Source organism: Brachionichthys hirsutus, chromosome 6 (assembly GCF_040956055.1).
Source record: "Brachionichthys hirsutus isolate HB-005 chromosome 6, CSIRO-AGI_Bhir_v1, whole genome shotgun sequence".
Lineage (NCBI taxonomy): Eukaryota > Metazoa > Chordata > Actinopteri > Lophiiformes > Brachionichthyidae > Brachionichthys > Brachionichthys hirsutus.
The window spans coordinates 13,373,277-13,400,978 of record NC_090902.1 but is presented as its reverse complement, the minus strand read 5'-3'; the positions used below and the strand labels follow the sequence as shown (position 1 = coordinate 13,400,978).

General features: G+C 44.6%; 5 protein-coding genes across 6 annotated transcripts; 2 read left to right on the top strand and 3 right to left on the bottom strand.

The window, feature by feature from the left end:
- Nucleotides 1–812: 812 nt before the first annotated feature.
- fnta (farnesyltransferase, CAAX box, subunit alpha) lies at nt 813–3,897 on the bottom strand. Its single transcript, XM_068740500.1, has 9 exons — nt 3,766–3,897; nt 3,447–3,532; nt 3,227–3,341; nt 3,003–3,107; nt 2,198–2,324; nt 1,969–2,117; nt 1,678–1,740; nt 1,291–1,483; nt 813–1,101 (listed from the first exon to the last, which is right to left on the bottom strand). The coding sequence occupies exons 1-9, from the start codon at nt 3,888–3,890 to the stop codon at nt 955–957; spliced, it is 1,110 nt and encodes a 369-aa protein (XP_068596601.1). The 5' UTR covers nt 3,891–3,897; the 3' UTR covers nt 813–954.
- A 453-nt stretch (nt 3,898–4,350) lies between these two features.
- Nucleotides 4,351–12,250, bottom strand: aup1 (AUP1 lipid droplet regulating VLDL assembly factor). 2 transcript variants are annotated; one of them, XM_068740414.1, is made up of 12 exons: nt 12,020–12,250; nt 10,786–10,923; nt 9,983–10,133; nt 9,495–9,682; nt 9,321–9,393; nt 7,235–7,308; nt 6,832–6,898; nt 5,974–6,080; nt 5,766–5,908; nt 5,470–5,609; nt 5,244–5,332; nt 4,351–4,670 (listed from the first exon to the last, which is right to left on the bottom strand). In XM_068740414.1, exons 1-12 carry the CDS (start codon nt 12,058–12,060, stop codon nt 4,625–4,627), a joined length of 1,257 nt encoding a protein of 418 aa, XP_068596515.1. In that variant the 5' UTR covers nt 12,061–12,250; the 3' UTR covers nt 4,351–4,624. The 2 variants fall into 2 exon arrangements, with proteins under 2 accessions (XP_068596515.1, XP_068596514.1); XM_068740413.1 differs by having other exon boundaries at nt 5,766–5,903; nt 5,978–6,080.
- A 1,880-nt stretch (nt 12,251–14,130) lies between these two features.
- On the top strand, nt 14,131–19,919 carry ctsf (cathepsin F). Its single transcript, XM_068740037.1, has 14 exons — nt 14,131–14,523; nt 15,815–15,925; nt 16,159–16,240; nt 16,586–16,647; nt 16,779–16,851; nt 17,019–17,132; nt 17,250–17,398; nt 17,477–17,573; nt 17,721–17,801; nt 17,928–18,047; nt 18,578–18,642; nt 18,787–18,877; nt 19,022–19,080; nt 19,318–19,919. Exons 1-14 carry the CDS (start codon nt 14,281–14,283, stop codon nt 19,390–19,392), a joined length of 1,422 nt encoding a protein of 473 aa, XP_068596138.1. The 5' UTR covers nt 14,131–14,280; the 3' UTR covers nt 19,393–19,919.
- Nucleotides 19,920–20,559: 640 nt separating this feature from the next.
- Nucleotides 20,560–22,791, top strand: eif1ad (eukaryotic translation initiation factor 1A domain containing). The gene is made up of 5 exons (XM_068740038.1): nt 20,560–20,677; nt 20,882–20,997; nt 21,090–21,198; nt 21,868–21,976; nt 22,079–22,791. Exons 2-5 carry the CDS (start codon nt 20,911–20,913, stop codon nt 22,326–22,328), a joined length of 555 nt encoding a protein of 184 aa, XP_068596139.1. The 5' UTR covers nt 20,560–20,677; nt 20,882–20,910; the 3' UTR covers nt 22,329–22,791.
- A 661-nt stretch (nt 22,792–23,452) lies between these two features.
- LOC137894998 (N-acetyllactosaminide beta-1,3-N-acetylglucosaminyltransferase 2-like) lies at nt 23,453–25,494 on the bottom strand. Its single transcript, XM_068740474.1, has one exon. It carries the CDS (start codon nt 25,492–25,494, stop codon nt 24,160–24,162), a length of 1,335 nt encoding a protein of 444 aa, XP_068596575.1. The 3' UTR covers nt 23,453–24,159.
- Between the last annotated feature and the right edge of the window lie 2,208 nt (nt 25,495–27,702).

Here is a 27,702-nt window from a genome sequence, read left to right as displayed (position 1 = left end):
CTCGATTGTGTTGTAGTGCCAGCAGAAGTAGAAGCAGCTGCATCGAGCGGAGTAAACCCACTTCCCCAGCTGAGGGAGCCCAGGCCATGAATGTGTGTGTGTGTGTGTGTGTGTGGACGCATGTGATGCGAGCGGTCGCTCCCTCACAAACGACCCAATAACGAGAAGGTGGCTCATTTACAGCAGCTGACCTGAAGATGGACAAGAAAAGGAAAGCTATGAGGAGACGATCAGACGACGATCATCTCCTCTCCTTTAATGCCGGAGGAATCCTTTCAAACCCGCTCTGTTGCTGCACACTTTCGTCTTGACTTGCATCATCCTTCTTCCTTCCCATTTCCTTGCATCAGTATTTTCTGAGAGTTACAAGAGGAGTGAGTTTACATGAACACAGTAATCGATCGTAAGCCTCGTCACGGAGCTAAAAAACGTCCCGTCAGCATCACCGGAGCCTTGAAAGTGTCTGAACGCTCCTGCTGGTCGCTTTCTCTGGCGATGTGTGAATCCACCATCAAGTCCAGTCCAGACATTGAGCTTGAACTGCAGACCCACTCGTGGCTCATCAGCGCCATGGGGAGCAGTTTTATGTTCTGATCTTACTGTAGCGTCTGTAATCAAAATAAAGCATCATTTCTACTGGACGTTATTTTTGGACGTAACCATGCTTTTGTCCACACGAAATCAGACCTTTATGTCCTAATGAAATGATTAAATTAAATGTTACAAGAGTTTATTTTGGTACAATAAGTATAATTTAAAGGCCTAAATCGAGTTATTTGTTATTCCTACAACTTAGACAACAGCAAGACTTTTGTGAGGACTTTATTAGTAATCTCATTAGGATGAAACCAACACATTGGAGCCGTTAACAGCGACGTCTGACGGCGTGGGCTGATTCCACCGCGGCACTGATGCAGGGGGTGGGGGGGGGGGGGGTGCCAAGCTCCTGGTGGACTATCTCATCTCCTGCTGTCCAGATGTTGCGACTGCAGGATCGTCAGCAGGAGCTCCGCTTCCATATTTGCTCTTTACGGAACGCTCCAAGAACAGCCAGTACTCCTTACGGATGGTGTCCTTCTCCAGCGCCAGAAGTCGACATATCTAGACGAGAAGGGTCAGAAAGCAGCGATGTTTAGAGTTCACTAAATAAATGGAACCCGATCTTTCCCTGACCTATCAGGAAGTAAGACATTTATTGGGAGCAAAGAGGAACAATTAGAGCTGTCGATCTGAGCATTGCAGGGTGTAAAAAAATAAATAAACTGTATTTTCCATGAACTAAAATCTTACCTCTAGAGCCTTTCTTAAAGTTTCTTTCTGCTCCTCTGCCTCCACATTCTCTTTTTGGTCGCCGTTCTCCAGTTTGTCCTCGTAACAATCAAACAGGAACGCCAGAAGATAAGATGAACAGTGAGTGTCCTTCATCTCCAGGACCTTCTCCAGCAGGCCTGGCTGAGACGACAGACCTCTGTCTTGCAGCATCCTTGAGGGGGAGGGGGGGGGCACACGATCAGTGAAGTTTCCTATTTCTAGTAACGCTTTCACGGATTGTTTTGATCACTTGTAGCTCGATTTGATCAGGCTGTAGAACTTCAGTCATGAACAGATGCAGAAAGTATTTTTTTACTTGTGCTCCTCGTAGATGTGGAGAAGAAAATCTGAGGGGATACATCTTACCCTTTCAAATAGTTCCACACGCTTTCATTGTGGGGAGCTTTCCTGATCTGGGTCAGACAGTACCTTAAACACAGAAAAAAGCCGTCGGATGTATGCAGCAGAAAACGCCTGCAGTTTTACTGAACCGCTCCAGAGAGAGAGAGAAATAAACACAAGTCATACAAATTGTTCAAACAGCAAATACAGGAAATTCTGATTATCATGCAAGAGCATATTCCCATGAAACACTGGCTTTGAAAGGTGCAGGATAACCTTGTATCCAGATGTTCAGGGTTCAGGAGGAGCACTTACTGAATCTCTCTCTCCAGCACGGCCGGATCAGAGAAGCCTGTGGTGTGAGAAATGACAAAATGCCTCTGGTTCCACGCGGAGTTATTCCTCACATCTTCTTCCAAGAGCTTCTCCACATACTCCAGCTCTCCGTCCCACAGTTTGTACTCCTGGACGTACAAAGAAGATATTCGTTTATGCAACCATTTAGGGTTTATAGCGGTGGCCCTGCAACGCCCCCCACGCCTACCTGGATGACCCACTGCCTGTGCTGCCAGGCGTGGTAGTTCTTTGCATCTTGGCTGAGGATGACTGCAATGAAGTCCAGCTCTTCTGACGGGTCGTTCAGCCACTCAATCACCATACGCCGGTGGTGCCTGGAAGGAGGTTTCACAAGACGAGTTTTGGTCACATATGAATCATTTTATTATCAGTGCAGACCTGCAACCAAGGACCGACGACGCAGCGGTAAATGCTGGGATAAGGCCACCACGCAACACGCTCATATTTGTACAAGTACAAGTGTACAAATATGCATACAAATGCAACCGTAACTAGAGCTAATTAGGGAGGGAAGTACTCCGCCCTTTGAGTACAAGCAGGATTTAATTTGAGGTGGGGCTCACTGAACAAACAGTCAATACAGATGTTGCCACGGGGGGGGATGAGTAAATAATAAAAAAAAAAATCATTTTCAGCTCGTATTATTTGACAACATTAAAGTAGAACAAATTTGTGATTCCAGAATATTCCTTAATCCGAGCTGCAGAGTCGCATCATTTCAGGTGAAATCAGACGAGTGTCGTTGAAACGCAGTGGGGTCCCACGGGAAAAGAAGGTTCTGGTGTTTAGTTAAGCCCAGATACGCTGCGTAGTTTAGCATGACAAACCATCTGTGCGTACTTTGGTGTCAAGACGCGTAGCTGCAATGGAAACTGCAATCATATGTTAACAAAAAAAGAAAGAAACCAGATCGTCTTAAATACTATGATCCATACATATAATTACGTTCTGCAGTAACGGCTGCATCGACACGTGACTTTCCCAGCACTCACCAGACCTGGTAGTTTTTGGGCTGCTCCTCAATGATGGCGGTGATGTACCTCATCTCCTCGCTCAAGTCCTTCGACAGCGCTCGGAGGAGAACTCGCCTGTAGTGCCTGAGCAGTTGAGTCACATGGAAGATTATTATTACGTTTCTGTTTGGACTCAAGTCGTGCAAAGCGCCTGCAGAACGCTCTCTTGGTGCTCCACGTTCCCCCGCCGGCTGCAGGCTCACCACACGGTGTAGTTTGCAGCGTTCAAGTCGATGGCATCTGCTGTCAAGGCAAAGGCTCGCTCGCTTTTCTCATCGTTCTTCAGGAGTGCGCGGAAATAGTCATAGACATCTGAAACTGTGAGAAGAAATGAAGGCGCCTTATTTCAGGCTCCCACCAACAACACCCTGACCTCAAATATCAGCGTGTTCTCGGGGTTGTTCGCTTCTTATCTTAGCCTACACTTTTCAGAGTAGGCGATCTTCACCACCGGATTCGGGCCATCATCCTGAGGAACAGGATCCAGGTCCAGCCACTCCTTTCTGTCTCTGAAACACAGAAACACGGGGATGGGGGGGATTCCCTGCCTGCTCAACGTCCCGAAGGTAAAATCTAATTTCACTCTTTTTTTTAAATAAAGATGTGAAATAGTAACCCGTCAATAAACACAACGTTTTACGTTCATCTCAGCGCCGTTATCCGGACAAACCCGCCGTGCGAGTTCCGGTCGCAGCTGTTTACGAGCTGGCGTCCAAAGATTTAGCGGAAAACGAACAAATACCTGTAAAATAAATATGGAGTCGGATCGGCGAAATAAGCGTCTCCCAGGGGATCCTCGGAATCCGGATCAAACTGGCGCTCCGGTCTATTATCCAAAGAGTCATCGGACATTTCCACACCCGACATCCTGAACCTCTTAGCGGGACGGACCGCGTCGCGCTCGCGAGCTGAAGCCGCCTGTCTTCCGGAGGAAGACGTCACGTCCGGCGTAGAGAGGAGCTGCCTTCAAGTGCTGTGGGATAATACAGCTTCGCATCCGCTGTTATGACGCAGGCGTGCAGTTCTGCGACAGCGAAGCGTCTTTATGTAAACACGTCTAAACGCGTTCTAAACGGAATATTCTGCAGTACTCGTTCCAATAATAACTGACACACTCGCCTTTAATTTTTTAGGATTTATATTCCTTGTTCCTTCACCTTCTTGACCATTAAATTCATGGAACTCTCCCTGAGATTCACAGACCCAGAGATACAGTAGATTTAATGATGCGTTAAAGCAGTCTATGTAACATTTATGGTGAGACTCAAGCCATGGAATTTACAATTTCAAGAGACAAAACATGCAACGAACCATCAACCAAGCTGAACTTTATTTTTATTGATGACTCAGACATTATAAAAATAAATAATGATTCACAGTCAGTGGATCATAATACAAATTGTTATCAAAATTACACATCAGCCAGAATGAAGAATTAAACATGCATATTCACCATTCCATCAAGGTATACAACATGTTCTCAATTCCTTTATTTGCAATGAAGACAATCTGCTTTGAACAGAATCTGTTCACAGAATCTAAAATGCCTGATTAGACAGCTTCTCTGAAAGGTTTTCTACGGAGGCTTGACCAGAGAGCGCTCAGTGACTGTCTTCTTGATCCAATCCATGTTTCTCAATGTAGCGCCTTGAATAAGAACATAAAACAGAGGAGACGTTTGGCAGATGTTTCTTTACAAATAGAGACATGGATCACTTTTGAAATTCTGTATGTGCTCATTTAAAAAGCAAAGGTTGACTCTTTGACTAGTTAAGTCAACGTTAAAACGAGAGCTGTGAAGGACAGGAAAAATATCAAGCTGCTGCTGAAAGGTGTGATCCTTGCAGAAAAATCATGTAAATTCTTAGGTAAGCAAACTGCAGAGCTGTTAAAGATTAAACTTGATACAGTACTTGGGTAGTTCATACCCCAGACTCTTGTCTGGTGCTGCTTTAAAACGGACCAGAGTCCGTGTGGCGTCGGTTTTGAGTGACAGACATGACCAAATAAAGCAGCGCTGGCTTTTCTCTGGACTCTCTCGTGAACATGAGTTTGAACAGGCATTCTCAACGACGCGAGATATGTGATAAAAAAAGTTATGAGACTAATAGAAGAATTAATTCCACAAGTTATGAATTCTTTTTTACTCCAAGAATACATAAAAAGTGTTCATGCTGTATTCATTATGCGGTGACTTTGCCAATGGCCAGAAAATCTCACCTCCTTGCAAAATTATACAACGCATCTTTCCTGTCCTGGAGAGACAAATGTCGGTCAACTGGTGATTTCCCAAAAGATTTGGCAGCAGGCTGCAAATAAAAAGAAGATGGAACAATCAATAAAAACCCAAAACAATAAGCCTCATAGCCGGCAAACAATTAATTTGACGCCATTAAAACATAGGAACTAAAATGTCCTATTTAAAAGCGGCACATCATCATCGAACCTGTGGGGTGGGCGCAGGACCAGAGGAATAGAAACTGCTCCTAGAAGACCCAAAATTTGACGCCCCGCTTGCCTCCATCTGAGTTTCCTCTTTATTCTCCAGCAGATTCGTTATGGTGCCGTCGACACAATTGGTTTTTGCTGCATGCAATCAAGAAAACTACATTTAAATCACTTACAAGGTCACTTAAATGCCCTTTTAAGTTTCTAAAGGTTTCTTTGCAAACTGGATGAACAGAGCGGCCGGTGGAAGAGCAGGTCCGTCAGAGCAGACCGGGAAACGAATGCGGGTCCTACCCAACTCCTTCGTGATTACGCTCAGCGGGACGTGAGGCAGCACGTCCTTCACCTGCTGGGCCATTTTAGCCATCCTGCGTTCATCTGTGCCCAAACTCTGGACCATGAATCCAAGGCCAATGGATGAAGGTCTGACGCCTGAAGGAGAGAAAAAGCAACAAATAAACAACAACAACTCTCCTCCATCCTGCAGTGTTTGTCCTCGGACTTACTTGCGCCCGCCTGTGGTGCGGCGTGTCGTTTCCTTTTGACGTACTCTGCTTTGTCAGCTTTAGTGATCTTGGTCGAGACCAAACCAAGTTCCCCGGCGAGCAGCTGAAATTAAAGACGCACGAAAGGCAAACCCTTAGCTTAGCACGACAGCAGACACGGTTCTGCTTCTAGAGAACTATGGAGGGACACAAAGTTCATTAAAGCCGCTTCCTGCCAGAGACAGGAAGCGGCTCTTAGGGAAAATGTGCTGCTATTTTTTTTTTTTTTTAAGTCTATGAACCAATAAAGCTTCAGGTTTGAAATATTTTTTGTTGTCTTTGAACAATTCTGAATGTGTAGATGATATAAAATAGTACTGACAGGAACAGCATGCCCACCGGTCCTTTACTTAGTGGTCAGAGTGTTCGGGCTGGCTAGCGGCGCTGCCGTTAGTAGTTCTTTTGAAGCATAAACTGTTAAGAACCTGTAAGCTTGTACAGAAGAGTCTTTACGGAACCATCTGCCCAGCTGTTGCTAGAGAACGTACTCAGATTAGGCGAGACAGAAAAGTCTTTGGTTGATAATCTGTGTCGGAACCTCGTGAACAGCAGAACGTTGTGTGTTCTGACGTTTGAAGATGACTGAGAAGCAACATTAAAAAGATTCATGCTGCTTAGTCAGATGGGAACGGCTGCTTGATCGCATTCTAGATCTATCGGCTTGCCGCTGGATTTTCTGAATGATTAGTGGATTCTTATTTTTAACTGGCCACGTTCCACGTAGGTTTAGCTCCTAACACACCCAAACCCGGCCTTGTTTGGGGTGCTGCTCCCCTTTATGGATCCATTCATGAGTTTAAACACACCAGCCTCACCTCCTGAACTTTGTTGGCGAACTCCGCGGTGGACTCGCCCTCCTGTCTGGATACCGGTGGGAGCCAGCTGACACGGGAATAAAACAAGATATGAAAATATGACGGCGACCGAAAAGATGAAAAGAAACCGAGGAGATTAATCTGAACTGAAAGAAGAAGAAGGAGGAAGCTGTTTGGTTTCACGGCCATTGATCAACATGAATGGCCAAAGCTCCCGTTTACACAAACAGGGTTTTCTTCCCCTTTCGTTCGCTTGTCCTCAGTGGAATGGAGTTTACCTCGCTCACATCTGCACAGGACAGCTTCAGAGTGAAAAGAAAATAAACTACACCCCCAGGCTATTCGCGCATTCTGCTGCAAAATGTCAAATACAAATGCAAAGAAGTGACAAATTATTTAGTACCTTACATGATACACTGTACATGGAACAAAAAATGTCCACAAGAGCTCCATCAGCCAGCCGGACTCGGGCGTGTTCTGTGGACAGACAAGTAATACAAGTGATTATATGTCAACGTAGAGTAGCATTCATTCCAACTACATCCGTCCGAGCTGGACTTCAACCGCTGCTGCATCCGATGGACGGATGGATTGGATTCTAGCAGGCCACGACCCCATCTTCTCGATACTTAAAGGAAAATAAATAAATCACGCACTCATTTTCCTTTGCTGGGAATGTTTCCTGTGACAATAGATTTTCTTTCAGCACGGGCCACATTTCATTTTCAGTGTGTCGACACACACATTGTGTACCACCTTCTGTCATCACTTCCCCCCTTTCACATCTCAGACAGCAAAGAAACAATCCGGTTTTAGTCATTTACTGAATTTGACCCCTGAACTCTATTTCTGTCCTACGTTCAACGTGCGATCACAAGATCTCGTGGAATAATGGAGGCGACATTTGCCACTCATCCGAACAGAAACCGTTCGTATTCAGGAGTCAATTGCCCAAAATACCTACTGTTGTGTTCATACATTCCCAAAGCAGCATTTGTCGATCCCCCGTTGTCCATCTTGTTAACAGAAACTAAACAATCTTCTGGGGGAGGCGTCCTCCGAGTCGTCTCCACTAAAGCCTAACGCCGGGACAGCGGACCGAAAGGAAGACCTTCTCTCCGAGGACTGGGACGCAGCGGCACGAGCAGCCAACACTGTTTAACCCTAACCCAACGCAATCGGCTGAAGAGGAGATGCTACTAAGAATAAAAGGGCCATCCTGGACCTCGTATTAAGTGAGGAGAGCAGAATGATGCTCTCAGAGGACGGTTCAACAAGTTCTAGAGAGCCTGCTGGGCCTACAGTTGACGCTGGACCCTACGATGCTCATTTTAGCTTCACCGCTTTACACCCAGGGAACATCCTGCTGCTCTGGAGCCCAGTTTGACGATACTTCAACCATTGCACTCCCTTGGAAAACGATCAACAAACAAAGATTCATTAACTGGATTTAAGAACTGTTACCGTAATTCCCGGTGTACAAGCCGCTACTTTTTTCCAATATTTTGAACCCTGCGGTTTATGCAACGACGCGGCAAATTTACGTATATTTTCCCACTTTCGTTACGAGCCGTGTTTCGTTGAAGCCTATTTATTTTCGTTACAAAATTAACGCCCGCCCGCCCGGAGGGAAAGCCCCGCTTGCGCGTAGCTGGGGAGATCCGCGAGAAGCGCCCGGCGCTCGTCCAGAGTCGCCGCCGCCGGACCGCCGTACCCGGTCCCCGCCGCCTGTCCGCCATCCGCTACGCAGCGTCGGACGCGCCGCGTAGCGGGGAAGGAACCCACCCCCTCGACCTCCCGGGCGTCCCCACCCCTGCCGCACCACGCTCCCGCGGACGGAGGATGAGGGGCACGGGGGCAAGGGGGACGGGGACACCCCGCCAGGCGGGCGCGCGCACCGCGCAGCCTCCGACGGGTGGAGACGGGAGGGCGACGGGGCGACTGCTCCCCCAGCCGCGGCTCGAGCCCAGCCCCGCTTCGCACCCCAGCCCGACCGACCCAGCCCTTAGAGCCAATCCTTATCCCGAAGTTACGGATCTGATTGCACTTGTGGCTTACGAATATGTGCGGCTTATTTTAGTACAAAATATATATATATTTTAATTCAGTGGGTGCGGCTTTTTCACAGGTGCGCATAATAGTTCAGCAATTACGGTAGTTATAAAATGCAATCTCTGCAGTTACTCAAATTAACTTCCTTGAGTACCTAAGTGAACTAAATATTTGAGTTTAATAATGATACAAACCACCTTTGCAAAAACAGAAACGTCGGATTTTCTGTCCATTATTGTAATTTCTCCTCTATTATCATTATAATTTTACACATTAAATCTTATCATACTAAAGGTTCTCTGTGATTTATTACTATCTTTCAGAAGTGCGACGTTGAGGAAAAGGCCTAATTTAACTGTTGGACAATAATCTACAATTTGGAAATGTTAATTAAAAAAATGTTTGGGGAAAAATAAATCAAGTTCAGATAACTTTACCAGAGCAATCAGAGGTCTGGTCACCCGTAAGGCCACAGGCTGAATGGAGTCAGTCAGGGAGAAAGGCCAGGAACTGCACGGAGGCAAACATTCCCGATGTCAACAAGTACAATCTGATTCTACGAAGGAGACATAAATGCATGAACACGTGCTGCAATTCTCGATAACACAAACCTGAACTTGAGCAGGCCACTGCGGCCATTTGTGGTGTCCTCCTCAGGAAAAAGGAGCAGAGGTGGGGTGCCGTCGGCGAGACAGTACCTCTGAAGAGTCTCTCCTATCGCCTCTCGGCCAGATGCTGAACGGATTTCCATGAAACCTCTGGCCCAACATACGAAGCCGGTGGAGCCTTCCAACTGGGGCTAACAAAGACAAAGACGCACAGCAAGCGAAACGCCGCCGCATTCATCGTGTTCAACGAGCAGCACACCGCCGTAAGCACTGGCCAAATCAAGAGGATCTGAACGCACCTAGCATGTTAGCCTTACACTCATCCTTCACACCTCCTCTCCTCCGTCTGCAGACAATAGCCTGCATGCCAAACATGCAGCACTTCCTGTTCTGTTCTAATGCAACTAGCTAAAGGAAGCAGGGTAGCACCCTTATGAATGTGAAATAAACGACGTAGTTTAGCAAAGAGAACGTTTTAAGTTGACACTCACGGTATTGCAGGGGGTCAGAAGGTTGAGGACGTTGTGGTCGAACTCAGTCACATGATTGCTCGTGTACAGCTTGGTGCTGCGGTCTCTGGAGCGAGGGTTCGTCTGCCTCACATGCATCCCCAGGACTGAGCACATAATCCTAACAATACATCTAGGAGAAAGAAGGCGGGTGTGAACAGCGGCATCATTATATCAGCATGCAGCGAATCAGTCCTAATAACTGTCGCACGGGATGTTTAGCTTGCGTTTCTCGTTCTACAGCGACGCTATTTACATATACTGTCTAAATTTAATGTTTTTTTGCCTAACATTCTAGTCATCAACTTTATTTAAACCAAAATTACCGAGAGCCTTGACTCGTATACGCAAGGCCACCATCTAACGCACAAGTACACCAAATATATCGGGCAGTAACGCACTTTAATCGCATAACATTATTTCATGTGCTCGATTTAATCGAGCCAAAAAGCTAATCTGCAATTATTTTTACTGTCATGTATTACATGGTGCGTGTTAGCACCATTTATACCCGAATGAGCTGAGGATTTGCTTGGAATAACTGTGTTGTTAAATGTTTATCTACACACCCTGTTAAATTACTGGTTATTCAAAAAGGATATGGACTAATTTCACCACTAGAGAAATATTCAATTGATTTAATCGGCTTTCATTCTTCCTTTGTAGTGAATAATTTTGGCTATTATTCAAATTTAGTTTGACAGTTACAGCTGCCCCAACAATGCATATGATCATAAGAGTCATATCCAGAATTCATGGGGTTGCTAATACTCTGGAATACTTGCCTTCTAACAAAACTTTCTGGAAGTGCACAGCTGACTAAGAACACATGAAGTCCAACGGAAATCCGAATCAGCATCAAACAGACGCCAACTGGAAAATAAACCAGCAAAAGGAGGAGAACAACGGCATCTTTGGGAAACCTGTACAAGAACAGAAATCAGAGATGTAAATGTTTTTTACACGCCGTTTATGAAACAAACAGGTGAAATATTTCCGTTGATGAGAACATGACGATGTGAAACATACTAAACATACAAGACAGAGACAGAATTAGAAAATCCAAGCATGAGCCATTTGTATACAGCAATGAGTTCATCCCATCTTTTACCAATACACAGAATAAACAATTGGATATCATATTTTGTTTCCACAAAATCTGTGGATTTTCCATTTAATTTGAAGGACTGTTATCATATTTTATAATGAACAAACACGTCCATGTGAGGAAAGAAAAAAACCTTGGGGCTTGAACAGTTTCATTTGCAAGTTGATCTTACAATTCAAGAATTCACTGTAAATTTGCCAGGAGCGTCATTATAAATGAGAACTGTTCTCATCTGATTTACCTGGCTAATAAAAGTAATAAAAAAAACACTTCTCCGACTACAAATAAAGTTATCTTAGCCTTCAGCAGTCTGTCATTTAGAGTTATTCTGAATTTAATCTGCTGCTTTTGTTCTCTACACAACACGTGCTTTGACTTCATTGGCTGAGATCCTGTGATGTAATGCTGCAATATTAAACTACGTGTTCCTATAATCCCACAACGCAACGTGCATCTACAGATTTTCAATTTGGCATAAATTGTGATTCAATTTCTTCGGTGCACATTATAAAGGCACAATCTCAAATATGAAATATTCGCACAGGTCTCATCTCTGCTTTTTCGACACGATGGGAACTACAAAAAAAAAAACATGAACATATATTAGAGAAGAGAGGTGTTGTTTTCGGATGGGCAACATTACGATCACGTCGCACTCAGCTGCATAATAAAAGTTAGCAGCAATACAGAGTGTCTGCTGCGTTAACTAGCCACGCTGGCTAGCTAGCTAGCTAGCTAGCTGCCTGCTTAGTACTGGTTTGACGCCCAGCGGTAATATATAATAGCAAACCAGCGAAAGATGTCTCACGACATTGTTCCGCTTCTCACAACGAGCAAGAAGATCACTCTTCCGACAGCGAGCGACTTAAAGTTAGCTCAAGGTTAACAGTAGCTTCTGCTAGCTAACTTACCGACGAAAGTCAAACATGTCTCCAATTCCCCGAGTCTCCATATCTGCCACTCAAACCTTCACTCGACGGCTAATGTTAAGAATACCTGATCCCCAAAGACAAATCAGACATAATTTTCACAACAGCAATGTTCCCGATCGAAGAGTAAAGTGACCGCTAACGTTACTGTTTCCCATATGACCTGTTTCTCCAAGTTTAATGTGTTAGCTTAGCTACCGTCCAGCAGCGCTAGCGATAGCGATAGAGCATAGCTAGCTAGCTGCAGTAACAACACTTCCGTTAAAGAACATCCAAAATAAAACAACAAACAAATAAACACTTCAGAACATGTAAATAAATGTACGTGATCTTTGTATTCTCGCGATTTTGTCGACAATGTATAATTATATAAGAAAGCACTTAGCTGTCGATCGGATTTCTTTCCATTAATTTCAAAATAAAATGAGCCCCTTCAGGACACGCGATTTGGATATTTGTCTCCCTCTAGTGGCCGTGTTCTATCCTCGCGTTTAATGAATTACAACCCAAATTCACGATCTTAGCAATGCACATGCCTCGCTGCTGGAACAGATCAAGCTGCATGTCACGATTAAACATTAATAGCTTTTTTTAATTATCTAATTTTAGCCCATAGATCAATACGTGTTTCTTATTGTTGTATTTAGTATTGGGAAGGCAGTTAGACCGGCCGACATACCTGTGGAGGTGTGGAAGTGTCTAGGAGAGTTAGCTGTAGAGTTTTTAACGGGGTTGTTTAATACAATCCTAGAGGGGAAGAAGATACCAGGGGAGTAGAGGAGAAGAAGTGTTCTGGTGCCGATTTTCAAGAAGAAGGGAGACATACAGAGTTGCTGGAGAGAGTGGCCCTTTTTGGGAATGCTAAAACACTGTTACATGGGGTGAAACGGTTCTCTATAATGTATTAGAATAATTTATCTATTTGAATTAATGTAATCTGTTGAAAGTGGTCCTGTTTGGGGTCCTTAACACCGTTACTTCAGTGGAGGGATGGGCATGGTTGAGAAGAGGCCCTGCTCAATAACATATTTGAATATGTGTATTAATGAATTTGAATTAGTATGATTGGTTGACCTTTATTATAAGATTGTATACCCAGCGATGTGTTGGGATCTAAAAGGAAAATAAGGTACAGTTACAGTTCATGCAATAAAACTGTTTTTGACACAGTCTCACCAGTACAAAAGAGCAGGGAGGTTAAAAAATACCAGTAAAACGAAGCTAAATTGTATTTCATTTTCTGCTAAAGTTTTATTTCAACACTATGTCGGTGTAGGCTGCAGAGTTAACTGCAAAAATAGAAACAATTCCTCAACTTGATACAGATCCAGTCGGCCGCTGCCGCTGGAGGAGCCGAGGGGAAGAACGCAACACTTTACGTGCGTAACAGAACAGTGCGGCTGTTGAACGCCCCCTGCTGGTCAGTCACAGTGCGGCTGTTGAACGCCCCCTGCTTGTCAGTAACAGTGCGGCTGTTGAACGCCCCCTGCTGGTCAGTAACAGTGCGGCTGTTGAACGCACCCTGCTGGTCAGTAACAGTGCGGCTGTTGAACGCCCCCTGCTGGTCAGTAACAGTGCGGCTGTTGAACGCCCCCTGCTCGTCAGTAACAGTGCGGCTGTTGAACGCCCCCTGCTCGTCAGTAACAGTGCGGCTGTTGAACGCCCCCTGCTGGTCAGTAACAGTGCGGCTGTTGAACGCACCCTGCTGGTCAGTAACAGTGCGGCTGTTGAACGCCCCCTGCTCGTCAGTAACAGTGCGGCTGTTGAACGCACCCTGCTCGTCAGTAACAGTGCGGCTGTTGAACGCCCCCTGCTCGTCAGTAACAGTGCGGCTGTTGAACGCCCCCTGCTCGTCAGTAACAGTGCGGCTGTTGAACGCACCCTGCTGGTCAGTAACAGTGCGGCTGTTGAACGCCCCCTGCTCGTCAGTAACAGTGCGGCTGTTGAACGCCCCCTGCTCGTCAGTAACAGTGCGGCTGTTGAACGCCCCCTGCTCGTCAGTAACAGTGCGGCTGTTGAACGCCCCCTGCTGGTCAGTAACAGTGCGGCTGTTGAACGCACCCTGCTGGTCATGCGACGTTTCTCCTCCCACAGGCTCGTAATCCAATTTGTTTGGCAACAACGCCTCGCTGTTGCACATCATACGAGCTCGATATCGATCGAGAGGAGTGGAGACTTTGTCTGAATTTAACCGAGCAAAGAGCGAGGACGTGTCCCTTTTTCATCGCATTGGGACGAGCATTATGAACGGGCTCCGCGGTTCTGTGGTCCTATGGCTGGCCCTGGCCGCCGTGGTGGGATCGGTATACGGGCTTAGTGAGGACCTCGACCGGCCTCTGTTCGGCCTCCTGGGCTCTCCAGTGCGTCTGGCGGAGTCCGATCCAGGCTTAAAGAAAGTCCTGCAGTTCGCCGAGGAGCGCTACAACCGAGGCTCCAACGCAATGCACCTCCGCAAGGTCAGCCGGCTCATCTCTGCCAGCAAACAGGTAACAAATTCCAGTCATCTCGCGTTAAATGCTCGTTTATTCTGAACGATTTGGGCGACTAATTCAATCACAGCTAAATGTAGGGGATGGAAAATAATGTTGTACCGACTGGGAGGCCCACCGAACACCGGGCAGGCCACAGCTGGAGTTCATTGTTTGTCAACATCCGTGATGCCAACCGATCTGCGTCACGCTAGCAAGAGCTAGCCAAACGGAGGCCGAAAATAATGTGACGTAACTTCAAAGCGAAAAACAACAACAACAAAAAAGAAAATTACGCCGCGTTTATTTTTTTAAAATAATTGTTATTTCATTTTGGCAAGTTTCTAAAAGCGTTACAGGCTGCAAATATAAATACAGTATGGTAGTATTCCTGTTTTAATAGTGACCGGAAGTGTAATCACAGTGGACTTTTTTTATTTTTTATTTTTTTAACTTTATTAACATAACTAACAGTACAAACTCGCTTTATAGATGTCACCCTTCGACATTACACAAAACATTCACATCTCCAGAGATCAAAATAGAAGGAAATCTAACCGTGAGGAATATAAAATCAGTAATACAATTATATGTGCAAAAGGAAGGAAAGAATGAGAAGGAAAATAAGTAAATACAAAAATAAACACAAGAAGAAGAAATATAAAATATACAGGTAAATTCAAAATAAATTACAAACAAGGGGTTTGGGAAAAGTTGCGTTCTGATATAAATGTGTACAGTTTATTTGCATGGGGATTATTTATCACAGTGGACTTTAGGCTGCGTCTAACGGGCTCCGTGGGCTGCCGTGCCCGGTTACGTTCAGCAGCAGAGCCATTTGTCATGGAGTGTTTTCAAAGGGCCACCAACACACACACACAGCAGCGCAGGAACCATCCAGACGCTGCAGCGTTGTCAACATGCATTCACACACAATCCCAGTCTGGCTGACGACCCTTCAAATTCACACGTCCAGGGCCAACCGGTGTGGAAAATAGTCTTTCACCAAGCCCTTCACATAAAGAAGACAACAAGAAAATAGCACACTACTAACTAAGTTAAAAATGAGGAAGATAATAAGGCAATGCTCGATTATTAAAGTTGGGTTTAGTACAAATAAAAACTACACAACTGTAGAGCACATTATATTTCAAGCCTGCCTCTGGAAAGGAATCTAAGCAATTTTAAGACTTAAGTTTTTAACATTCTTTTCAGAATATTTATGGTGCTGAATGTTTCCTTATGCATACAATTTATTTTGTGTAAATTAGATGTGACAATTGTATGTTTGTGTTTTGCTGTTTTCTAGCTGGTTAAAGGGATCCGCTACTCGATAACGGTGGAACTCAGTAACACTCAGTGTAAGAAATCCACCATGCTCAGGACTTGTGACTTCTATCCTGAGGCACAGAAACTCAAGGTATTGTCGTGTGTGTGTGTGTGTGTGTGTGTGTGTGTGTGTGTGTGTGTGAGTGAGAGAGAGAGAATTAGAAATTTAACTCAGACTTGAATCAAATCCCATAATAGGATGTGTGTGCAGCTAACTGTGTATTCATTTATTTATGCATTCCTGTTGATCACATGCCGCTGCTCATCTGATCTTGTGACTGGAGTTCGAGTCGACAAACATGCCACTCTTTGTGTTCGTTTCAGACGGAGGTGTGTGTGTTCGATGTTTGGGACATTCCATGGGAAGGCACTTCAACTCTGCTCAACCAGAAGTGCAAGCCGATAGGTCCGTCAATCAATCAATCGATCTTTCTTTCTAGCCGGATCTATTAAACTGATCAAAACAACACATTATCGCAACAAATCTTCAAAGTGCTGTTTAACAGCACCAAAAACAGAGAAGTACGCTAATGGTCTGTTTGTATTGATTGGCATTGATCTGTGGAGCAGCGTGATGCGACTGATCTTATTTTGCCTATTAAAAATAAAATATTTATGCAAATACAGAATATATTTTAGGCTTTAAAATAATTTAGTGTTGGAATATATGAATACCAGAAACCACATATTTTTAAACATGAAAAAGCATGAATTTAAGCATTATGAACGTTGATATTATTTCTCTTTTCAGATGAACCTCAGCTAGAAGAGACCAACAAGGTGACGGATGCATCCGCTGACCAGTCTGTGGAGGTAAATATCATAGGTATAAATGTCATATGTTGTTCATATTGGTATACTGAACTCACGTGAAGTGCCGTCATCAGTTTATCCTTGATATCGATGCGTCTGTGTTGATTCTGTGCGTTTGTTTGATCTGGAAGGAGTCTGAAGAGCTGCTGGGTCAGTTCAAAACGTTCATGGTGAAATACAATAAAGTCTACAGCAGTCAGACCGGTGAGTAAAATGTCACTTTCCTGCCATGCTCGTAACCACCTCACAATAACCGTGACAAGTGACCTCAGGAATAGTAACGCGCAATAACCAAAGCAGTTGGGGCAGATAATTGGTCATAAAACATCCACCACATTTTGTAAATATGTGCTTTAACCCTGATCCTGCAGAGACGGACCGCCGTTTGAGCATCTTCCACGAGAACCTAAAGACTGCTAAAAAGCTCCAGTCACTGGATCGAGGGTCGGCCGAGTATGGAGTCACCAAGTTCAGTGACCTTACTGGTAGGTGTGTGAGTGTGTGTGTGTGTGTGCGTGTGTGTATTGTGGAAATGCGTTGACGCATTTTTATGTGTTGCACCAGCTCTTCTTCGAAAAGTCTGTTTGATCGCTTTATTCCAGAGGAAGAGTTTCACGATACACACCTGAATCCAATGCTGAGTCAATGGAATCTTCATCGACCAATGAAACCGGCCCCTCCTGCCACAAGCCCCGCCCCTTCCAGCTGGGACTGGAGGGATCATGGAGCTGTCGGTCCTGTGAAGAACCAGGTACGTTACTGATAAATGCATCATACTTCCTGTTTACTTTGTGCTGTCGTTTCATGCATTTGTCTTTGTGCTTTGCAGGGGATGTGTGGCTCTTGCTGGGCATTTTCTGTCACTGGGAACATTGAAGGCCAGTGGTTCTTGAGAAACGGGACACTGCTGTCGCTCTCTGAACAAGGTTTCTCACACATACACGTTCACGGATCCAAACAAACATGGATGATAAAATAATTCAATGATGTTATCCTGCAGAAAACAAGTCGCTGTTTACATTTACAGATAAATAAAACATGGTTTGATGGGTGGATCAATTTGTTCCTGACAGAGCTTGTCGACTGTGACGGGCTGGACCAGGCCTGCAGAGGAGGGCTGCCATCAAATGCTTACGAAGCTATCGAGAAGCTGGGTAAGGAAGATGTGGCCATTTTATTCAGGCCTGCACGGTCATTTACTGACACCGCATAAGCTACAAAAACAGTCATGCTTGGTGCTGTGTGGAAGCTCTGACGTTTTCATATTCCTCCTGTTTAAGGTGGCCTGGAGTCAGAGTCCGACTACTCTTACAGCGGCCACAAGCAGGGCTGCATATTCAGCACAGGGAAGGTGGCCGCCTACATCAACAGCTCTGTGGAGCTTCCCAAAGACGAAAAGGGCGAGTTACCCTCCTGTAACGGTTCAGACGGACCCAGGCTTGCAGGCCGTAGTTGATTTGAAGACATTTTATTTCTTTGTATTATTCATGTGGTTTTGATGTGGGGATTGTTTATAAATCAACAATGTATTTTTTTTTTGTTCTTTGAGATAAAATATAATTTCACTTGCGCTTTAAAAAAGAGGATAATTGTTGTTTTCCTTTTTTTTTTTACACCACCTCAGACATATAAAACAGGATGCGCGGTCATAATTGGTCTGTAAACTCATTCACTAAAAGAAAATAGTCCTATAATTACCACAGTGCGGAAACTCTTATCTCATAGTGAGATGAGTGCGTCGTTACAGCCCTCGTAACGACGCACTGCAATTAGTGAGTATTCCTGTCCTCTTTCAAATATACACACAAAGTGCAGACTGATGGCTGTTTGTTGTCTTGGAGGTATAATAACTTTAACTAGTAATTCATTCATGTGGCAGATCAAAATAAAGACGTTTTAAATGAACCTTTTCTGTATTTCGTTTCCCCAGAAATCGCTGCTTGGTTGGCTGAGCATGGGCCGGTCTCCGTTGCTCTGAATGCTTTTGCCATGCAGGTAAGCGCTTGTCTCACCTGCATCGCTAAAATCTGACGTATTCAAATGCCGTCGTCACCGCCACGAAAACGGCACGATGACTGCAATGTTTCTCATCAGCATATAACACGTTTAATCCATTTTTGTCTTTTTAATTTCCTGTAGTTCTACAAGAAGGGCGTGTCTCACCCCTGGAAGATCTTGTGTAACCCCTGGATGATTGACCACGCTGTGCTACTGGTGGGCTACGGAGAGCGTAAGTGTATTTATCCCGATCCCTTCCTGAAACAAAATTTGTTCATCCTGTTTACCAGCGACTTCAAGAAATACAAACATAGTGGAGGATTTTGTGAATTAAAATGCAGGGAGCGGTGGCTCACATGACTGTTTGTGGTTTCAGGTGAAGGTATCCCATTCTGGGCCATTAAAAACAGCTGGGGAGAGGATTATGGCGAGCAGGTAATACAGACAATGATGTACGAAGGTATTAAAAGTGACATTGTTCATGACAATAACAATTTATTGTCCAGAAATGGGGGACAAAAGATCGGATTATGATTTTAAGAATAACGATATGACCAGAATGCGCCGGTTGAAACATTTGAATTCAACGAACCAAAACGTCACGTTTGCGACGGCCGGGAGGAAGTTATTATTATTTTTTTTTGCTGATTTCTGTCTGTTGCTCTCTTGCAGGGTTATTACTACCTCCACAGAGGGTCCAACGCATGTGGAATCAACAAAATGTGTTCATCTGCTCAAATCACCTAAACCTCCGATACATCATTCTGCATGTGTCCAGCTGACTCCTTCACCCTAACTGCACACAGTCGATCCAGATTCACGGCCATAGAGCCTCCGCTTTCGTGTTAATACCTTTGACCTCGTTACAGTTGAATGAAATCATACCACCTTTCAGTAAGCTAGCAGCAGTACTTTACAATTTATAGGAATTGTAAAGTAGATTTTTCGTGTGCATTTCATTCTGTTTTAATGGTTGCTGTGTTTTTGGGTATATTAGTTTTAACTTAAGATTTCCTCACAGTTACTGAGCCCATGTTTGATAAAGAATATACACCCCTTGCTTTTAGACTTGTGTGTGTCTTGTACATTTTGCTGGAATTTATTGTGAGCATCTGCTTGAGCTAAATCTGTGTAGTATCTGTTTGTATTGTTTTTTAATATTGAGGTTTTCCCTTGGTATAGGTCTGCACATTAACTAACTGCAACATAATTTTAAAGACTGCTGTAAGAGAGAGATATTTGACACTTGAATAAAACAATAGAGTGGAATCCAATTGTTTGTTTTCTGGTGTTATTTTCTTACACCGGGAATAAAGAATGGACCTCAAATGCACAAAATGTCAGAGTTCATATATCTTCATATATTTAGTAAGGGTCCCAGGATGAACAGCTAACTCTAAAACAACTTTGTGATGTGTTACAGGTGTGGGTCGACACAGAAAACTTGTAAACATCATATAATTGCAACTGGAAACCTTTATTATCTGTTTACGAAAGTATCCGAAACTTTATTGTACTTGAGAAAGAATGGCTTAAATTTTAAAGCTGATTCATAAAAGGAAAGCGTGTTTATTTACCGTAATCTAGATTGTTGGACTAGCAGTTTCTTTGAACGCTCATGATCTTGAACGTCGCTCAAACCGACAGAGACTAAAACTCCGTTTCCCATAATGCTCCTGCAATGCCGCGGAAGAGCTAAGCCAGCGACGAGAAGGAAATATTGAAGTGATTTATTAAGTTTTTCTTTTAATGGATGACGAGGACAGCACCCTGTCCTGTATCTGACACGTTACAAGCCCTTTACTCTACGACGGGAGGAAAATAGTCAACAATTAATATCGTTTCTTTTAAAGAAGCAGCCCTTCGCAAACCGGAACCGGAAGTACTACCAGCGAACAGGCCCGCGTGCTCTTCGTCTTCGTGGGTTGAATATTTCTTCGTGTTCGTCTGCTAGTGTTTTATGCGCCCATCGAGGCGCCCAGGAGAGCTCCTTGCTGTAAACGGACACCGTTGCGTTTTTCTTTCGTTCAAGGTTAGCGTGTGACTAGCTAGCATCGGCAGCCACAAGACTATTGTTGAGTGTAAACAAACAATTGTTTGCGTGTTTAGCATTTTTTTTAGAATGTTATTTGGTAGTATTAATCTTGTGACACGGCTCATCTCTGGTTTTAGTTGATGTGTTGTTGTTGTTGTTTTCTGTTTACCGTCACTCTTAACACTCCCATTATTTTCCCAGCTGGCGAACGAACCTGGAGCTCGTTCATCATGTCGCAGGCCACAAAACGCAAGCACGTCGTCAAAGAGGGTTTCGGAGACTTCGTGACACCCACGGAAAACCAGCAGATTGTGAAGGTGAGCCGTGTGTGGCGAAGCGGTCACCTGTGACTCAGGAATGCGTTGTCCTGACTGTGTCTCTGTCCCCTACCTGTCCTCTGCACCTGCAGGTCATTGGTAGCCGTGGTAACAACCTCCATGAAACCATGACAGCCCAGGGGGAGACCTTCCTGGTGAGCATGCCCACGAAGTTCCGCAAGAACATCTGGATCAAGAGAGGTAACGAGCAGCGGGATGCTAAAACACAGATTGTATATTCTAACAGATGTCACACGTCGGTGTCAATCAACCAAACCTCGCCAGCCCATAATCCAACAAGTGTGTTTGCGTCTATTAAACGGCTGTACGACTGACGAGTGCAGTATTTTGACTGTCCTATTCCTGCTGCTCTTGACTTTATTTAAAAATAAATTACCTACAGATGAATAACAAGGCTACATATTGTGTTTAGCATTAAGCTAGTTTTGTTTTGTTTTTAGATGTTTAGATTTTATATGTATGTTTGCTGGTTTTAAATGGATAGTGGATGTTTTAACTTTACCTCACAGCAAAACAAATCTACTTTCGGGTACAAATAAAGTAACCTTGATCTCTTGATCAAACACGGGAATGCCGTCTTTAGTCGTGTATGAAGCTGAAGAACGCAATCTTTCTTTTCCACTCAAACATGCTCTTCATAAATTTCTGATATTGTTCTGTTGGACTCCTGATATCTTCTAAAAATGTGTCTGGAATTTGCAGTGATTACAGAGACAACCACAATAACTGTGTGTATATATATATATATATATAGTATTTATGAATACAAAAACTGCTGTTTTAGAGCTCTGTAGCTTTTTTCAATGTTTCAACGGATCACGTCAACTAACCTTTATCTTGATACCCAAGGTAATTATGTGATTGTGGATCCCATTGAGGAAGGAGAGAAGGTGAAGGCAGAGATCAGCTCCATTCTCGACAAGGATCACATTCAGTACCTGCAAAAACAACAGATCTGGTGGGCAGGAAAGCACCCAAACGTCACTCTGTCGAGCTTTCTGCGATTGTTTCAATGTTTTCTTTTCTTCTTTTTTTTTTTTTGTCCCTGACTGTCCTTCAGGCCAGAGGGGTTTGTGGACAAGCCATCGGAGCTGGACAAGACAAACAAACAGCAGGAAAAAGATGAGGAAGAGGACATTAGCAACTCTGAAGATGATGAAAGTGATCTCTTTGTAAACACCAACCGGTGTAAATACCAGTACAGCGAGAGTGAGGAGGAGGAGGAGGAGGAGGAGGAGGAGGAGCGGGATGACAGTGAGGAAGAAGGCAATGACAGAGCGGAAAGGACAGAAAATGCATCAAAGAGTTGAAGACACGGACGATCAGGAGGGACAGCTGTGAGACTTACGAGACGTGTTGTCTCCTGTGTGAGATGAGGCTCTTCCTGCTACAGACCGTCTGTAGTTTGTTGTTTTTCACCTCGGCTGGACTCGGTGAATGGATTTTAGCTTAATACGTTTTCCCAATATCGATTCCAAATACCGGTATGTTAAAATGGACCGGAAATTAGAATCCAGAGATATCCACTGTTTACTTCCATGGAATGTTTCAGGGAGAAACTAGTTGTAATCGTTGCTGCTGATGAACATCCTTTATTTTTACGAGTTGGTTGAGAGAGGAACTGAATTGTGGGAAGATAATTGAACGTCCTTTCCTGTTTTTCGGCACGCTTCGTGGTTGGTTGTCTTGTTGCTGCCCTTCACAGACCCCCCCCCCCCCTTTGTGCTGATTGCAGCGACTTGAATGTGGAATAAACTGCTGCCGTTTACAGTGTTGGTGAAAGCGCCTGTGGAAATGCTGCGGTTTGAATCTTACTGCGAGGCGTGACTGGTTTCAGCCGCGCCTCCTCACGTTCCTCGCTCAGCTGGTGATTCGGCTGTTTTCTGCTGCACACGTGGAAACAGACAATACTCGGCTGTGTTTTTGACACTTTGACGCAACACAATCCTGCCAGTGATGATATCTGCATTAATACTGCATGTCATCTTTAATACCGCATCCTATGAAAATATCTGCAGAATTATTTGCATGGATATCTAAGCAGAGATTAATTTTCGGGGTTTTTGTAAATTGGTTTGCGTGGAAAGGAAGCTGCTGATACTCTGAAGTAACAGAGCTCAAGTTTGTTTTCCTCCAACATTTGAACACGAGTGCGTTCTCAGAACAGCTATTAAAGCAATCAGGAGTTGCTTTGATTCTGGGTTAAAATAATCAAAACAAATTATATTAGCTGTTTTCCCACATTGATGCATTTTTGCTCTATCAAAAAAAATGTGATTGTGGTTGTGCAAATCCTTCCCCAAGTGTTTCCTCCTTAAGATCATTTTAATATTTAGTGTAATTTCTTACAGGATGTGAAATGGGATTAAACACCGGATGTGTTGAAAAGTTTATTTGACACAAACAGAAAACGTATTTTACAAATTCATCCTTTTAGGTGGTTTAATATGGTGAGGATGGAGGCAGGCTCCTCGGTCTAGTGGCTGAGAGGCGATTGGCCGTCGGCTGCAGTGCAGACGGTCACAACTGAATAATAATAATACTTGGTGGGAAGATATAACTAATAAAAATGTATTTCTCCTTTCAAAATGAAAAGTGAGTACAAAGCTCTCCCAAAGCAGCTCAGCGTCGTATCATTGCAACGAAAAGCAACGGTTCCATGACGTTCGGACGTAAGAGAATCACACAATGACCCCCGACCTCACATTGGATCATCATAGTGGATCACTGTCAAGAAAAACGATAATTCACTAATAACTGGTTATCAGTAACGGATAACAAGAGATGCAGGTCGTCTCCAAAACTATTACCTTGTCTCACGGGCCATTGTGGTAGATCTATTTAAAAATAGAAAAATCTGAAATGACAGTATGGGTATTATGTCATATATCATATCATTATTAATGAGTGGGCACCTAAAGTACACAGAATTAGTTATAAATATTATTTAATATACAAAAATATGTTGGTGTTTTGATTGACCTAAAGGCTTTCACATTTTAGAATCATTAAACATGGACGACTGAAGAAAACAACAAATGCAGACACTATTCACACAGTTTCACCCTAACCCAAACCGAAACATTCGCTACCAAAGTAAAAATAAATATACGTTAACAGAAGATCCTCACAGCTTTGGCTTTAATTTGCAACTCTCAGGGACACATCCCTGCATTGCTTCCGTGTCCTTTTCAGCTTGTCCCACAGTTGGATGACCTGTTCGGGACTTCTTCTGTGGACCAGCAGGATGGAGTGGTAGGCACACTGCTGCTCCTCTTCCTTTCCGGGAAAGTCCAACGTGAGAAACGCAGGGTGGTGGATCGGCTGAGCATTGAGCCAGAACATGCACATCCCTACGTAAACGTCATCGATGGGGAACAGGTGGACCCTTTTGGACACGTTGTGCAGACGCTGGGCCAACAGGCCCGAGTACAGCACCCCTCCTCCGGCTGCATACAGAGGGTAGAGGCCCTTGTAGAAGCTGTCTGGGATGTAGTACTTGGAGTCAACGACTCTGTGCGGGGCAGCTGATCTGAACACTTCCCCAACCATGAATTCGTTCATGCTTTCTTTTGTTTGCGGCGCCCTTAGCTGGCCCTGAAGGTACGCTATCATTTTCTGGGTATTGACGAAGACGTCGTCATCCCCCTTGAAGACGAAGAGAGTCTGGTTGCAAGTGTGCGAGAACCACCTCCAGAAGAGCACATCTTTCAGGGTGAGGTTGAAAAACGTGTCCTTGAAATCCCACTGGAGAATGTCTCCATGATACGCACTCTCCATCTGCAGCAGCCCGTAGTCGCCGAAGGCCGGCTTCTCATGCTCCTCATGCTCCTCTTTGCCCAGTAGGAAAATCCGTCGGACATATCCTCCACCTTCACCCCCGCTGCTGTGGTTCCCCCTCTCTCCTGCTACCCGTCCCACCCGGCCCCAGGTCTGCCGAATGGCCTGCCGATTCTTAAAGTTGGGCTCTTTAGATTTGATGGCCAGTAGAAGAAGAACTTGCTCCGCCGCATCATTTCCCCCAGCTCCACATTGCCCACCTGGCTGTAAGACAGTTGTATAATCTCTCCTATGCATGGAGCTCAGGAAGTTATGAAGGTCCTGTGGCAGCCCTTCAACGTGTCTGCGCATGTTATTCGATGCAGATAAACTTTCACTCAGGAGGGACTCTGGGTCAAACCCCTTCTTGGTATTGTTTGGAAGCAGGATGGGGTTGAATCGGCGATCAAGTAATAGTTGGAGATCATTCCAAATTGAGTTCTTGTTCGTGTGGGTGTCCCAGAACGTTTCGGGGATTGAGCTGAAGTTTTCGTTCTCCAAAAGTCCCCGGGCCACAAAGAGAGGGATTGCCAGGTTTTTGCCTTGCATGCCAATCATTAACATGGCGTGAACGTAGGCCACCAGCAGAGCCACGAAGACGCATGGTGCACACAAACAAATGAACACGTTGCACCAGTGGCAGTGGCACTGTGCCATGAATCTGCAAACGCACAAACAGAATGTTAGTCAGCTTCGGACAATTCTTTGAATGAGATGTTTCTGAAAATCAGAATACAATGTGTGCAAGCCGATGAATGTCCAGAGTTAGTGTGCACACGCACAAAGCTATCACTAGGTGGCAACAATGAGAGGGGACAAGAGTATATTAGAACAGAAACGATCTAGGGCCATTTAGGAGCTGGTTCTGAAGGTTTTGATGAGTTTCATCCAAACATTTCGGACAGTTGGAGAAAAATTTTTAAAGTTATGTGACAGCTGGGAACAGCACCTCTTGTGATATGTTTAAAAGCGTCTTAAGATCAGGGGTTATATGGACTTTGCGGTGAAACTTGTCTTGCCACCTGCTGTCCTGAAAGCCAAGACCTAAATGTGGACCTAAAGAGCTTCTGAAATGGTGCAGATAGAACATGTCAGCGCGTGTGAACCAGTTCCTCAAGTTTTAACAATGAGAAAAATCCAGTTCCACCAGCAGGTGACACAGAAATCACCGGAGAGCACAATGGAATGTATCTGTCAGTAATAAATACATCAAGATATTCATAGTTACACCTGAGGTTAAAGCTTAGTCAGCAGTTGTTGTTGCTGTTGTTTTTGCTTACCTGCATTTGCAGGGTCCCTGATTCACTGAAATATTGTCTCCGTATTGATGAGCAAAGCTGATGTCCACACTTAGACCGAAGACCACATCACTGATTCGTTTCTGTGGGAGAAAATTTGAAGAAAAAGGGACGCTTCCTCTCCAACAGTCTGATCTTGTCTGTCCAAGTGTTCCAGGGTGAAGTCTTGTGTCCTGTTTACTGAAGAGGCTGCTGTCGATCCTGAATATTTTCTTTAGCAGGAATGAAACGTGCTTTACTCAGCACACAAACGCAGTCAGGTATACACACAGGACTACACCCACTGACAGAACGCGATCAAACAGGAAGGACATTTGACTTCACCAGTTTGTCAGGCTGAATCAGCTCTAGGTGGGGGTACACGCCAATCTGTGAGGGAGAGGCCGGAATATAAAGCAGACACACCTTAATTCATTGTTACTTGGTCCAGTTGAGCTGCTTGCCCACACTTGTAGAGTTTTTGCTCAGTTTTATGACAACAGTGACTTATGAGTGAGACAATCAACAAATCATTCTGTCATCATGTAGCTAGCACAGTGTGGTCAGAACAAACCGGCAGAACAGGTCGAGGGTCTCATTGACTGCTGTCTTTCAACTACTACTGTACTTTCAGCTTGTCCCATCAGGGGTCGCCACAGTAAATCAACTTTCTCCACTTCACCCTGTCCTTTGCATCGTCCTCCCCAACACCAGCCACTCTCATGTCCTCTCTCACTACGTCCATGTATCTTCTCCTGGGTCGACCTCTATCCCTGTTCCCTGGCAGTTCCATCCTCAGCATCCTTCTACCGATATAGTCCCCGTCTCTCCTCTGGACATGTCCAAACCATCAAAGTCTGGTCTCTCTGACCTTGTCTCCAAAACGTCTAACCTTCACTGTCCCTCTTATTGTCTCATTTCTAATCCTGTCCAACCTGGTCACTCCCAAGGAGAACCTCAGCATCTTCATCTCCTCCACTTCTAGCTCCGCCTCCTGTCTTTTCCTCAGAGCCACCATCTCTAAGCCTTCCATCATGGCTGTCCTCACCACTGTCTCTAAGCCGTCCATCATGGCTGTCCTCACCGCTGTCTCTAAGACGTCCATTATGGCTGTCCTCACCACTGTCTTGTAGTCCTTTCTCTTCCTCCTCTCTGACACTCTCCTACCACAGAGCACACCTGATACTTTCCTCCCCCCGTTCCATCCTGCCTGCACACGATTCTTCACCTCCTTTCCACATTCTCTCCATCACTCTGCACTGTTGAACCGAGGTACCTGAAGTCCTCTACCTTCTTCACGTCTATTCCTTGTAACATCACTGTTCCATCTGGGACATTCTCATTTACATACATTCCTCACCTTCATTCCTCTCTTTTTTAGAGCAGACCTCCACTTCTCTAGATTCGCCTCTACCTGCTTCCTGCTCTCGCTGCAGAGCACAATGTCATCTGCAAACATCCTATTCCAAAGAACTTCCTGTCTCACCTCGTCTGTTAGTCTATCCATCACCATGGCAAACAAAACAATCCCACCTCTACACTAAACTCTCATGTTACTCCTACTCTGCACTTCACTGCTGTCATACAT